The following is a 14,089-nucleotide window of genomic DNA, read 5'->3' on the forward strand; positions in this document are numbered from 1 at the left end:
TATGCTTTCCACTAACATCAGTCAGCTCATTTTTATTCTGCATATAACAAGTTCATAGATGGATATGCAAATAAGAAGAATTTTCTAAAATGAGTCTTTTTTTTTTTTTTTTTTAGCGAGGCGTTCTCTTTTCTACTTCCGGAAATCTCACACTCAGAGTTATTTGAACTTTTTGTAACACTGTTTGTAATCTGTTAAATTCTTATTTTTTTTTTTTCTTTTGACTAGTTCTTAGCTCTGCTGCCACCCATGTAGTGAAAAAGATGCTGCTTCTACATATTACTGAACCTACATATCTTGAATGCAATGGTAAAACAAGACTCTACATGGAAACTCTCATGCTTAGGCAACATTTACTTCTAGCTAAAAGTACAAAACATGTTGGAGCTGTGAAAGTTTTGAAGCAGCTAACCTCTAAGGCCACACTATCAATATAATTATTTTTGTACTTTTTTAAATAAACACCGTTTCCATAAAATATGCAGACCCAAGTAATTTTCACTTACTTGCATTTTTCTTAAATTCTGTGTTTAGCTATAGGAACTAAATTCTTAATCTTTTTGGTAAGAATATACTATTGATTTGACAATGATATTCCATTGCTTATGTTGCTATTTATATATAACTTATTGTTAAATGTACTGTTTTCCCAGATTCTACAATTTTGAAAAGAACTAAAAGATACTAATTGATTGCTGTTACAATGTTAGTGCCTTGGTTCCACACAAAACAAAGTACGATGGAGTTTTAAATTTCCATCACAATCCTTGATTTTGTTCATGTTACTGTACCTTTAACAGTCACTTTAGATCTGCAAGCATCAGTGCCGGCCACATTTGAAGCTTTGCACACATATTCTCCTGAATCAGATTTGGTAACTGCAGCAAGTTCCAGAAGAGCTACTCCATTAGCAAAGCTGAAGTTGCATCTGTCTGAAGCTCTTATTTCTCTTCCTGCCTTAAGCCACTGAATCCGGATTGGCTGTGATCCTTGGACGTGGCAGCTGAGCTGTATGTTACCACCTTCCTCTGCTGTTGCTGGCTGAAGGGGCTGGTCAAAAACTGGAGGCTTTTTAGGTTCTGGAAGGTGAGAGTGCTTCAGTGAATTCTCTTTATCCTCTTTAATATCTTTATTGATTTGGATGAGGGAATTGAGTGTACCCTCAGTAAGTTTACAGACAACACCAGGTTGCGGGGAAGTGTAGCTCTGCCAGAGGGTTGAAAGGCCCTACAGAGGGACCTGGAAAAGTTGGATCCACGGGCAGAAGCCAGTGGGATGAGGTTCAATATGCCTAAGTCTCAGGTCCTGCACTTGGGTCACAACAACCCCATGCAACTCTACAGGCTAGGTCCAGAGTGGCTGCAAAGCTGTGCAGAGGAAGAGGAAGTGGAGGTTCTGGTTGATGCTTGCCTGAACATGAGCCAGCAGTGTGCCCAGGTGGCCAAGGCAGCCAACGGCATCCTGGCTTGTATCAGGAATAGTGTAGCCAGGAGGACCAGGGAGGTGATCATCCCTCTGTAGCCAGCTCTGGTGAGGCTACACCTTGAGAACTGCATTCAGGTATGGGCCTCTCACTATGAGAAAGACATTGAGGCTCTGGAGCACATCCAGAGAAGGGCTATGAAGCTGGTGAAGGGCCTGGAACACAAGTCCTCTGAGGAGCGGCTGAGGAAACTCGTATTGTTTAGTCTGGAGAAGAGGAGGCTCAGGGGAGACCTTATTGCTCTCTACAACTACCTGAAAGGAAGGTGTGGGGAGCTGGGGGTCAGCCTCTTTTCGCAGATAATGGGTGATAGGACTAGAGGGAATGGACTCAATTTGCACCATGGGAGGTTCAGGTTGGTTGGAAATTATAAATTTCTTCTCAGAAACAGTAGACAGGTACTGGAATGGATTGCCCAGGGAAGCGGTGGTGTCACCATCCCTGGGGTGTTTAGGGAAAGGTTGGACCTGGTGCTTATGGACATGGTTCAGTGGGTAATATTGGTAGTACGGGGATGGTTGGATCAGATGGTCTGAGAGGTCTTTTCCAACCTTAATTATTCTATGATTCAAGGAAGGAAAATATCAAGAGCATAGGAGAAAAAGAAATACATTTGATTCTTAAGACAAAGGAAAGCAATAAACAAGGATAAGCAGAAGTCTGAGAATATGAATCAGTTTTAGAAAATAGAATTAATAACAAGACAGTAGATGTTTTGCATGCAAATATGCAAGAAATGTTTTATATAACACATCTTTTCTCCACAAAATAAGGACGGTAGCATGCAAAAAGTATTAGAATAACTAAAACACTGTTATTAAGATGCAAAACTACATAGGCACCTGTAGAGAATCAAATATGCAATCTCCTACAATAGTATTAGGATGATGTGCCATGCTGCCACAACACACCATCAAAGCTGCCCAAGCTTAGTTGAAATTGCACAGAAAAACTGTTTTTCAATAAACAAATAAATAAATGAAAATTTAAAAAGGCAAAATAAAAAAAAAAAAAAGAAAAAACATCACATTAAAGATTTCAGATTTCAATGTTTACTCTAGATTAGTCATAGCAATTACTGAAAAAGAAGCTCCTACACACACAAAAAAAAAATTTAAATCACAAAATCAAAAGAATTTCTTGATTTTGTGGTTTAATTCAGTTTTATCATGTCCATATCAGTACAAATTATTAACATTAATGCACATAAAAACAATTAAGAACAGCACAATTATTTTACTGGCTGTAGAAACTCATAAGACAGAAGCTATTTGCAGCTAACACAGAAAGAAAATTAAGAAGAAAAGCATGATTTCTACTAACCTCTGATAACAACAGAGGATGTACATAACACGCTTCCTGCTTCATTGGACACTTTACAGGTATATAAACCAGCATCTGATTGCTCTACACTCTTGATATGCAAAAGTAAGGTATTGTTTTTGAATGATATTTCACAATGAGGACTTGAGTGAACTTCCTGATTGTTTTTATACCAAGCAACAGTCAAAGGTTGAGAGCCAGCAACACGGCCCTCAAGTTTAAGTTCATTCCCTTCCGTTTCTTCTACTGCTTCAGACAATTTCTTAGTAAAAGTAGGTGGAGTTTTTCGTTCTGTGAAAAAAGAACATATGCACCAAAGCTGAAATAAAAAATTCTAAAGAAAGTGTTTCAAGAAAAAAAGTAACATTAGGGAATCAATAGTTGCTCCCATTTAAATAGGACTTTTTACATTATTTTTTGTTTTAGTGAAAGTTCTCCAAGATCAATTGCAAGTGTCTTACTCGTACAGTCACTGTGTTAGTGGATTTTCTTATTTGTGAAAAACAACAGGAAGAAAACACACCTATTTGATTGATTGATGATTGATCTAAGTCAAATGCCTTTAAAAACACAAGATTTTTTGATGAGTTATCAAAGAAGAAATAGGCCTATAGAATATAAAGACTATAAATCAATTAGGCTGAAGAAAATATCCTTTCTCTCCTTCTTCCCTTGTTGTTAATGATCCTTTCAATTTCTCTTTAAAGATCCATGGGTATTATACCATCCAGATAGATATTTTTGAGCTATATCACAAAAGTTATGTTTAAAGTTTTTTCTCAATTTTTTCTTGCAGCAATAATGCCAGCTTCCTTTACAATTAAAAGAAGAAAAATTACACACAATGTATTATCTGTTCAGTACCTTTAACATTCAGTTGAGCTGTGCAAGAATCCTTTCCAACTTCATTGCTAGCATAGCATGTATACTTTCCAGAATCTCCCCTGTCAACTCTCAAGATGGTCAAATGGGCTGTATTTTCTACATAACTGATTTGATAATTTCCTCCTGTTCTAATCTCCTGGTTATCTTTTGCCCATGTGACTCTAATAGGCTGTGTTCCAGAAATGTGACACTCAAAGTCAGCACTTTCTCCAATAATACCATCCAAAGATGTAATTGGAGTGTCAAAGAATGGAGGAGTCTTCCCTTCTAAAAAGTGAAAGAAATTAAAAAGCATCACTTTAACATCACAATTTGCTTTAAATCTTTTCAAAATAAATATTATTTGTACAACATTTAATACATGTATAAAGTAAAAGCTAGTTTTAAGATACTTCCATTAAATATTTCACAGCCCACCAACCTGTAAGGACAAGCCTGCCACTAGAAGAAGCAGTTCCAATAGCATTGGTTGCTGTGCAGGTATATTGCCCAATAAGGCTCCTGTCCGTCTTCAAAATCCGCAGAGTTGCTACATTATCTATGAAGGTTGTGTGAACATTGTAGTCCTCTTTTACACGTACGCTATCTTTAAACCAAGATACTTCAATAGGTTCTGAACCAGCAATGCCACAATCAAATGTAACTGGTAAGCCAATGGTTTCATGAACATCTCTTACTTTTCGGGTAAAAGAAGGAGGAAGTTTACGCTCTGTAAAAAAAACAGGTATTGTACCATGAGTTCTTACAAAAGCTATGCACCTATTGTTGTACTCACCAATACTGTAGAGTATGATGGATTTTTGCTTTTAACTTATTAAAAATGTTACATTTAAATGTACATAATTTAATTTGGGAGCTCATGTGAAAAGAACACCGTGCATATGGATGCAAGAAAATATATAACCATTCTGCCTTTATTTACACCTAGTGAGACTATTTAACCCTCAGGACTGCCTAGCTTATGATTTCAGGAGTCTTGAACCGCAGAAACAGTCAAAACAATATCCTAAACGGGGAATGAAGATGCTGAAGCCACTATCCCTACAGAAGAAATGTGGTCATTAAGAGATATATTTAAGTTAGATTTACTGTTAGACCTTTGTTAATAGAACACATTACCACAGGTTATCTTACTGGTCAGAAAAGAACAGAGCTTTTAAAAATTAAAAGACAATCTTTGTATTTGAAAGAACAAACATACTGAAGAAATATAGGCCATTTTCCTAATTTTTAAAAAAGAATTATTCACCTTGAACTGTGAGCAAAGCTGATGAAGCAGCCTCTCCAACAGTGTTTTCTACTTTGCAGATGTACTCCCCACTGTCACTACTGTCCACCTGGCTGAAAACCAGAGTGGCAACTTGGTTCTTAAAGTGCATTTTAACAGTAGCCGTTCCTCTCAATTTTGTATCGCCTTTGTACCATGACACAATCATTTCTGGTGTTCCAGCAACCCGGCACTGTAAGGATGCTGAATCCCCAACAGTCACCTGCACTGGCTCCAAGGGTGTAATGAAATAAGGTGGTTCTGAAGAACAAAGAGCACAAAAAAGGTATTGCACAATGACCACAAGTAGTTGAAATAACACTTGATGAAGTGATGGTGGATTGATGACGCACCTAGTATTGTGATTGCACCATGACAATTATCTTGTCCAGAGTCATTTTCAATATGGCAAGAATATTGCCCTTGATCTTCTAGTTTGCTGCTAGGGATTTCCAGTATGGCAGATGTTTCTGTAGTGGTGATGCTACACTTTTCAGAGTGTTTTAATATTACTCCATTTTTCTTCCATGTCACTGAAATTGGTGGAGTACCTGTATATGTGCATTCCAGGAGTAAATTTTTCCCTTTCTCTACACTTAAATCATTCACCTTCTTCACAAATTTTACTGGTTCTATAATGAACAATACAAAAAGATAAATTAAGTAAAGCCAGGAGATTTTTTTTTTTTTTTTTTTTTTTTTTTTTTTAAGATGCATAAGAATCAGTAGTCTGGACAAACCTTTGACAAAGAGATGTGTTGTGCAAGAAATCTTCCCTGCCTCATTAGAGACTTGACAGGTGTAGTCTCCACTCTGAAGTGGATGTACATCAAACAGCTCCAGCTCTGCAAGTGTGTCTTGCAAGGTTATATTGCATTTGTGCCCTGGTACTAGCTCAACACTACCTCTAAACCATTTAACTTCCAATGGAGGGGAGCCTTTTATGATACTCGTAAATGTTATGTTTGTCCCAGAGAAAACATTCAGCGGTTCAGGTTTCTTCATGAAAGATGGTGGTTCTAAGCATATAAATAAAACAGAGAAGAAGTACATTCAGCTTCCATTGAAGAGCATAATAATCAGAAATATATATAGAAAAAAAAAAAAAAAAGTCTCTGAAAACAAATTTGAGTCATCCAGCTCTGGCTTCTTATTGATACTGACCTCTAACACTCAAAAATGCGCTGCATTCATCAGATCCAGCTACATTAGTAGCTGTGCACAGATAAGTTCCCATATCAGATTCCTGAAGTACATTCACTTTCAGAGAACAGGTGTTGTCTGTAAGGGTAGCCTGATACTTGTCTCCACTGGCAATCTCCTGTCCGTCATGAAACCAGGAAACAAGAATAGGTGGTGACCCATAAACTTTGCACTCCAGTACAGCAGAAGAACCCAGCTGACCATATGTTTCTTTCAGTTTTCTTGTGAAAGAAGGAGGTATAATACGATCTGCATTTGTTTAAACATAAAACAAACAACAACAACAAAAATTACAGTACAGGAGCTTAAAATACAGAGGGTTCTCAGTGCATAATAAAACCAGTTTATTTTGATGTATCTGTATTAGTAATCTGTTCCTGCATGTCTAAAACACTGAAAAATAGGTAGTTGATGGTTAAGGAAATCAACTTAAGGAGTACCTTTTCTTTTTGCAGTTCCTTTTCATATGAAACAATATTGTACCAGTTGTTTGGAAAAGACAAATGGATTAAAGCAGAAGAAATCAAACCCTTGCTATAACTCCTGCCCCTCAGATGCTAGGTAGGCATCTGCTCCTGATGCTTGTCACACTGGAGTGCCAAGCACTCAAAGATTATACAAGCAGTGAGTCCCCCAGACTGACAGTCATGGGAAATAGTATGCTATCTAAAGGCATTTTAAAGAACTTTGGATCAGATGTGACTCAAAAGGAGTAGTCGACTAACCTGAAACGTGCACCGAAGCTGTGCAGCTGCTTTTACCAACACTGTTTTTCACCTCAAAAGTATATTCTCCACTATCTTCTAGTCCTGTATTGAGGATCTTAAGCCCAGATACTTTGTTGAAGAAGCTGATTTTATATTTATGGTCAGTAGACAATTCATTCCCATCCTTAAACCATCTAGCAGTAAGCTCTGGTGTGCCGTCTACTGTGCATTCCAGAGTACAAGAGTCTCCAGCTGTAACTTTCACGGGGCCTGGCTTCTCTACAATGATTGCAGGTTCTGCAATGAGACGCAAGTCACAGAATTTTTTAAAAATAACAATGCAATAGTAATTAGCACCATAAAAATTATTTTTTTTTTAAGCATTGTAAAACATATTATGTTTTTTTATACCATGCTACCCACCAAGCACTGTAAGTGTGGCAAAGCACTCCTGAACTCCAGCATCATTTTTTATCTGACAAACATATTTCCCAGCATTGGCTGGTTCTGCATTTCCAATCCGCACAGTTGCAATGTTTTCTGAATAGGAAATCCAAAGATTTTCACTTTCTCTAATGATCTCCCCTTTGTCTTTTAACCACAGAACAGAAATGGGCTGCGATCCTTCAACTGCAGCCTGTAGTTCAATCGACTCTCCAGCTACAACAGTGAGATCATTCAGCTTCTTCACAAAGGTTGGTGGTGCTATTTAAGAGAAGATATTTAACAGTAAAAAACACTCCAGGAGGGGAAAAGTAGGAGAAAAGTAACAGGAAAACTGAAATTCCAAGATGACAGTCCTTATACAAACCTCTCAGTGTTACAGAGCCAATACAGGAATCACTTCCCACATCATTTACAGCTTTACAGTGATATTCACCAACATCTGCAGTATCCACACTGAGAATGTGAATGCTAGCAAGGTAGTTCTCAGACATGACCTTGTACTTCTTGCTGCTCCGAATTTCTCGTTTGTCTTTATACCATGAAATCTGGAATGGAGGAGTGCCCTGAAGCTCACATTCCAGACGAATATCAGACCCTTTCAAGGTCTGTACTGGATGGGGCCTCTTGATAAAAATAGGGGGTGCTGAAACAAAGGAGTTGAAGTTTGTGTTATTTGAGCTGATGATATTAAAGAGGAGAGTATTCAAGTAGCCAAACTGATAGCAGCAAAGGAACACTGTAAGTGAGAGATCTCCCATGATATAACAAGCAGGCAAGAGACTTGCCATCTTTTCAGACAGGCTTTGGTCTGTCTGATTAAAGAAAGTGGGATTTAACAGCTTTTCCACACAAGAGTACTCATACAGATAGAAAGGCAAGAGAAGAGCTGGGATTCTGACCTTTTACTTTCAGTGATGTACTGGTACTAGCACTACCAGCTGGATTCTGAGCTTCACAACTGTAGTCACCGCTGTCTTCAACTCTGAGGTTGTGCATTTCAATGATTGCCACTGAATCCACAAATGACATTCGGTATTTTTCACTGGGGTGGATCTCAGTTTCACCTTTGTACCAGATGATTTTGATTTCTGGAGATCCCCCTACTTTGCACTCGTACTTAGTGGACTCATGCTCTTTCACAAGTCTTGAGGAGTCTAGTTTCTTAATAAACCTTGGCGGTTCTGGAAAGCCAAAAACGGAATATGTTTTTAACTGCACAGATTCTTTGAATAATCAGGCAAATATCTAACAGAAAATACAAACTTTGGGGACTTTAGCAAACATTCTAATTTTGTAATTACAGTTTTTTTGTTTGTTTGTTTGTTGTTTTTTTTTTACATGATTTGAAGTTTGTCCAAAATGTAGATAAGGCAGCAAACAAGTTATCCAAGTTGTCTATTTGCATTTTAGATAGTTCCTCCCTATTTTGTTTTCTCATTCTACTTCTCTATGTTCAGCTGACATGTGTGGTTTTCTTTAAGTAATATCCTCTTGCAGTACATTGGTAATAAAAATGCCTGATAGAAATTCAAGAATCCAAACTGTTCATCTAAGAACTACTGTTTAGAGAATTTAGGCTGAGCATTATAGCAACTTCTTTATAACTTGGTATGTCATTAAGAATTGATACAGTCGATAAGTGTATTTGAGTTATAACCCTTTTCACATTTATTGCAACGCCATACATAAAGGTGCATGTAAGGACTAAGAGTCAAGGATCTTAGGTAGCAAATAAAAGAAGTTCAAAACAGTCACGCTGGGATGAGATGGTTAGTATTAGTGAAGTTGGTTTTAAAGTTCATATGATTGGAAAGTAAAACAGATGGTTACATTTTACTCTGTAAGGAGAGAAAGAAAGGGAGGTTTAACACTTTACATCAAAAGTACCATGCAGACGATTCAGAATAACAAGACTGAATGCTCATGGATCAAAGATAAAAGTAGTAAAACCAAGAGGTGGTAATGTGGGAACAACTAACAAATCTTTCTACAGAACAGGATGAATTTCCTTTTTGTGTATCTGTAACATGTAGGAAGAATATCTATTTTACTGTGGGTCACTTCAATCTGTGGGACATTTGCAGAACATCCTATGTTGTTAGTAACAAAACTTCCTTAGAGTTTCTAAGAATAGAAATTATGTCTTGTTAACAGAAGAACTCTTGGAATCTCATTACTTTGCTATCAGATTTCATTTTGATAAACAGTTGATTACCTATCTGCATACTAACAGTAGCTGACCAGTCATACACTAATTCCATTCCTTTCCAAAAATGTGAGTATATGTTAGTAAAGTATATACTTAGAATGTTAGGTAGTTTCTAGAACCCAAGGCAGGTGTTATAACTACAGATTGGGAACACTAGATTAAAAGAAAAAAAAAAAAGTGGAGGTGGGGAGGTGTTGAAAGTCAATTGGACATAAAATCTTGATTCTACAAACAAAAGACAGTATGTCAGAGATAAGACAGCATCTTCTCAAATTAAAAACACGCAAATCAATGCACATATGAGCTTGCACTTCCAAGTTTTGTAGGAATAGGCTGACAAGCAATGAGAAAAATTAATTTTACATCATTGGGAAATCTGTACAAAATCTAAAGAATTAAAGGAAAAATAATCCTGGAAAAAATAATAAAAGAATAATTTACAATTTTATGAATAAAGAGTTGAAGAGTAAAGAGTTGAAGAGTAAGAAAATGAGTAAGGTTAGTTAGGATCATTTTATGTAGAGTAATTCCAGTCAAATTAACCTATTAGTACTGTTATCATTAATAATAAACAGAATTATGATTCTTTTGGAAACAAGCTTGAAATCTTTAAAAGAGCTTGGATTTATTGCTACAGTATTTCTTTTTTTTTTTTTTTTTTTTTTTTTTTTAAGTCAAACTATGTAATAACAGCATCCCTATTTGCCATTGAGTCCACAGTGAGTGCAGTTTTTCACACTCCTCCCACCCCCACCAAGCCACCAAGAAAAATCCCTATGGACAGAATATACTCCAGACATAATACATTTGACATGCACTTGTTAAAAAATCTTGCTAGTGGTAGTTCAGTTTCTTGTGTTATTTGTCTCAGAGAGTAAAAGCCATTTTATTTATTCTTGTAACGTGTTTGATTTCCCTTCCAAACTTATACAGAGGAAAAAAAAAAAGAGAGAGAGAGAAAAAAAAAAAAGAAGAATGCTCTGAAACAAGAGGGACATTTAAACTCATGCATCATTTAAGTCATGTATTTTACATTTGTCCTTATCAGTAGGAATAAAGTATCCGGAACAACTATTTATAAATCCAAGGTTCCCACCTACATTAAGGAAATTACAGTGAGGTACAAGTGTCACTTGTACCAGGACAGTTTGATCCAGTTATAAATTTAGATCTTTGAAAATCATGATATCCACACACTATGTAGAGAAGTAAAGTGTTGGCGAAGCAGGTATTTGTCACCAAGTCTGCCCTCAGATCCTTCAATTTTTCGTATTCAACAACAGGAGTTTTCAAATATTTTCAGGAACTGCACACCCATTAAAATACATTTAAGCCTCAAAGCTTGCTTCTTTCAGCTACCTTTCCCTCTTTTGGACAACTTAGTAAATGACACTACTAGAGAAAGAGTTTAAGGCAGACAGGTTTTGCTGGCCAACAGTCATTAATAAAAGTACAACAGGGTACTAAGTCAGAGTTAATATTTCAGTGACAGAAAACCCTTGGTAAGACTCACTATACCAGACCAGAAGAAAGATGGGTAAGCATTTAAGTTTTAAAATAACATTTAAATGAAATAAAATAACATTTAAATGAAATGAAAGATCTCAACATGACCTCTTGTAAAGATTGTTAGTCTCACGTGTCTGCACTATTCAGGGCTTTTTGTGGGTGTCTGCCTTGCAAAGAAATGCTTGATGAACAGTAAAGATCCCAGCAGTACCTTGTACAGCCAGCTGAGCTGCGCATGCATCCTTTCCAACGCTGTTGCTAGCAGTACATGTGTAGAGTCCAGCATCTCCTTTACCCACTTTTAGGACCGTCAAGCTGGCCATGTTTTCCACCAGTGTCATCTTGTAGTTGCCACCTGGGCGGATTTCTCTGTTGTCTCTGGTCCATGTAATTCTCATAGGTACAGAGCCAGTCACATGGCACTTAAAGGTTGCACTTTCCCCTAGTGCCACATCAGTAGATACTGGCTTGACATCAAAGAAAGGAGGTTGTAGATGTTCTGCAAAGAGGAAAGCATGGCAGAGCTCACCACGAAGCTCCCCTTCACCACACACCTGACCTTGCCATGCCCAAACTCCCTTACCACAATGCAGTGGGTAGAATGGGAGAAAGAGTAAAAGAATAAGAGAGCAAATAGGTAAAAATATCTTTAAGTGTGAGCTACAAACCTGTGAGGAGAAGCTTGGCGCTGGAAGATGCAGTCCCCAGAGCATTTTGCGCTGAGCAAGTATATTGGCCACAGTAAGCCATGCTAGTTTGCAAGATCTGAAGAGCTGCAACATTATTTAAGAAGGTTGTCTGCACATTATCACTGTCGCTTAAAAGAACCCCATCCTTGTACCAGGAGACCTGGATAGGCTCTGAGCCATTTATGCGACAATCAAAAGTCACTGGGGCACCAACTGTCTCTTGAATATCTTTCAGTTTCCTGGCAAATGTAGGGGGAAGTTGACGTTCTGAAAAATAATGATAATCATCACCATGAGTAGGAAGCTACCTTGTCAACCTAGAATTAGTTAACACTGAACTTAATGAAAACCCCTTTCTGTAGACAACAAAGAATTCCTACAAACTACCCAGGAAAGAGTGGCCCCAGGACCATCACCTTTAATGACAAGCAAGGCTGTGGAGGTAGCAAAGCCAACGCTATTTTCTGCTTTGCAGATATATTCTCCAATGTCACTGTCCTCCACGGTAGAGAACGCCAGTGTTGCCACGTTATTCTTGAAGTGCATTTTGTAAGCCTGCGTTGATCTGAGCTTGGTGTCTTCCTTATACCAAGACACCTTGATTTCTGGTGCACCACCAATCTGGCATTTTAAAATTAAAGGCTCGCCAACCTTCACTTCCAAACGGTCCAGGTGTGTGACAAAATAGGGTGGTTCTAGGGGAGGAAAGAGCATAGTGAGCAGAGACAGAGCATCACTGGGGTCCCTGTGGGGATCAGGGGTGATGCATACCTAAGATTGATACAAGGCTGTGGCAAACATCCCCACCCGCCTCATTTGCCACCTCACAGGTGTATTCGCCTTCATCACTTTTGGTGCTGTTGAAGATTTCGAGAATGCCAGATTTGTCAGTAGTTGTAACACTGCAGCGTGGAGACTGAGCAATAGGCATTCCATTTCTTTTCCAGGTGACAGAAATGGGAGGGGTTCCCATGTAGGTGCTTTCCAGAACAATGGACTTCCCTTGCTCCACACTGAAATCACTTAATTTCTTCATGAAGACTGCAGGCTCTGTGTGGAGGCACAGGTCAATAGTGAGAGGGACAGATGTGGCAGGGCTGCATGCAGAGCATGAAGAGAGAGATACCTACACATACACACACACACACACCTTTCACAAAGAGTTGAGTTGTGCATGAGATGCTGCCAGCATCATTTGTGACCACACATGCATAATCTCCGCTGTGGCCTGGCTCCACGTTGTGCAGCTGCAGCTGTGCCATGGACTCATCCAGAGAAATGGAGCAGGTGCTGTCCGGCACCAGCTCCCTGATGCCTCGGAACCAGGTGACTTTGAAGGGGGTGCTGCCCTTGATGTAGCTGGTGAATGTCACACTTGATCCGGGCAAAACTTCCTGGGGATCGGGTGTCTTCACAAAAGAAGGTGGTTCTAAGTGTCACGCAAAGAAGTGAAGAAGGAGAAATATGTTAATAGGAGAGTTCCTGTTGGGGATGAAAACCAAAGCAGGTTAGAAATAAAAATAACAAGGGAGAAAACAGAAAAAGAAACTGTGAAAAAGAAGACATGGAAAATCAGAGGTAAGAAAGAAAGAGGGAAGAAGTGTTCTGTAGAAGGGACTGTAATATCCTTCCACTGACCTTGTACAGTCAAGAAGGCACTACATTCATCAGATCCAGCCACATTTGCTGCCACACAGGTATATGGCCCAGTATCTGTGACATCAAGGGCATTGAGCTTCAAAGCACAAATGTTATCCAAGAATGAGATTTCATATTTTTCCCCACTAACAATCTCATTCCCATCCTGAAACCAGGACACTGATATGGGGGATGTGCCGGACACTTTGCATTCCAGCAGCACTGAAGATCCCAGCACCCCATTTGTTTCCTTTAATTTTCTTGAGAATGAAGGAGGAACGAGGCGATCTAAGTAAAACAAGGCAGAAGAAGAATAAGAAAAATGTTTTAGGTTGGTTGGTTGGTTTTGTTTTTCCAGTGCAAAGGAAAACAAACACAAACAAGAAAACAAACAAAAAAATCAACACTGTTTTTAAAGACAAGATATAGAGCTGACCTGAAACATCAACCGAAGAAGTGCAGCTGCTGTCCCCCACCTCATTGTGCACCTCAAAAGTATATAAGCCCCTGTCTCCCCTCTCTGCAGAAAAGACTTTCAGAGTGGAGATATTGTTGAAAAAAGTGATTTGGTATTTGCGATCACTCCTTAGTTCTCTGCCATCTTTGTACCACTTGGTGATAAGCTCAGGTGTTCCTCCTACTTTGCACTCCAAGGTAAAAGGGTTGCCAGCCATCACTGTGATCGGCTCAGTCTTCTCTAAGATTACTGCTGGTTCTGAAATAGGAAGG

General features: G+C 38.5%; 1 protein-coding gene across 1 annotated transcript in view; it reads right to left on the bottom strand.

Annotated features, from left to right (window-relative positions):
* Positions 1-14,089, bottom strand: part of LOC118169716 (titin-like) — a 241,538-nt gene that overhangs the window by 152,002 nt on the left and 75,447 nt on the right. The window contains exons 79-97 of the mRNA XM_035331227.1: positions 13,797-14,075; positions 13,361-13,648; positions 12,873-13,151; positions 12,494-12,772; positions 12,139-12,417; positions 11,702-11,989; positions 11,245-11,532; positions 8,215-8,496; positions 7,680-7,958; positions 7,292-7,573; positions 6,887-7,165; positions 6,123-6,410; positions 5,699-5,977; positions 5,312-5,590; positions 4,941-5,219; positions 4,113-4,400; positions 3,671-3,958; positions 2,807-3,097; positions 792-1,079 (exon numbers count right to left, since the gene is read on the bottom strand). Coding sequence (XP_035187118.1) covers positions 792-1,079; positions 2,807-3,097; positions 3,671-3,958; positions 4,113-4,400; positions 4,941-5,219; positions 5,312-5,590; positions 5,699-5,977; positions 6,123-6,410; positions 6,887-7,165; positions 7,292-7,573; positions 7,680-7,958; positions 8,215-8,496; positions 11,245-11,532; positions 11,702-11,989; positions 12,139-12,417; positions 12,494-12,772; positions 12,873-13,151; positions 13,361-13,648; positions 13,797-14,075 — 5,382 coding nt within the window. The remainder of the gene's footprint in view (positions 1-791; positions 1,080-2,806; positions 3,098-3,670; positions 3,959-4,112; positions 4,401-4,940; positions 5,220-5,311; positions 5,591-5,698; positions 5,978-6,122; positions 6,411-6,886; positions 7,166-7,291; positions 7,574-7,679; positions 7,959-8,214; positions 8,497-11,244; positions 11,533-11,701; positions 11,990-12,138; positions 12,418-12,493; positions 12,773-12,872; positions 13,152-13,360; positions 13,649-13,796; positions 14,076-14,089) is intronic.

The sequence above is a fragment of the Oxyura jamaicensis genome, chromosome 7 (assembly GCF_011077185.1).
Source record: "Oxyura jamaicensis isolate SHBP4307 breed ruddy duck chromosome 7, BPBGC_Ojam_1.0, whole genome shotgun sequence".
In the NCBI taxonomy this organism is placed as follows: Eukaryota; Metazoa; Chordata; class Aves; order Anseriformes; family Anatidae; genus Oxyura; species Oxyura jamaicensis.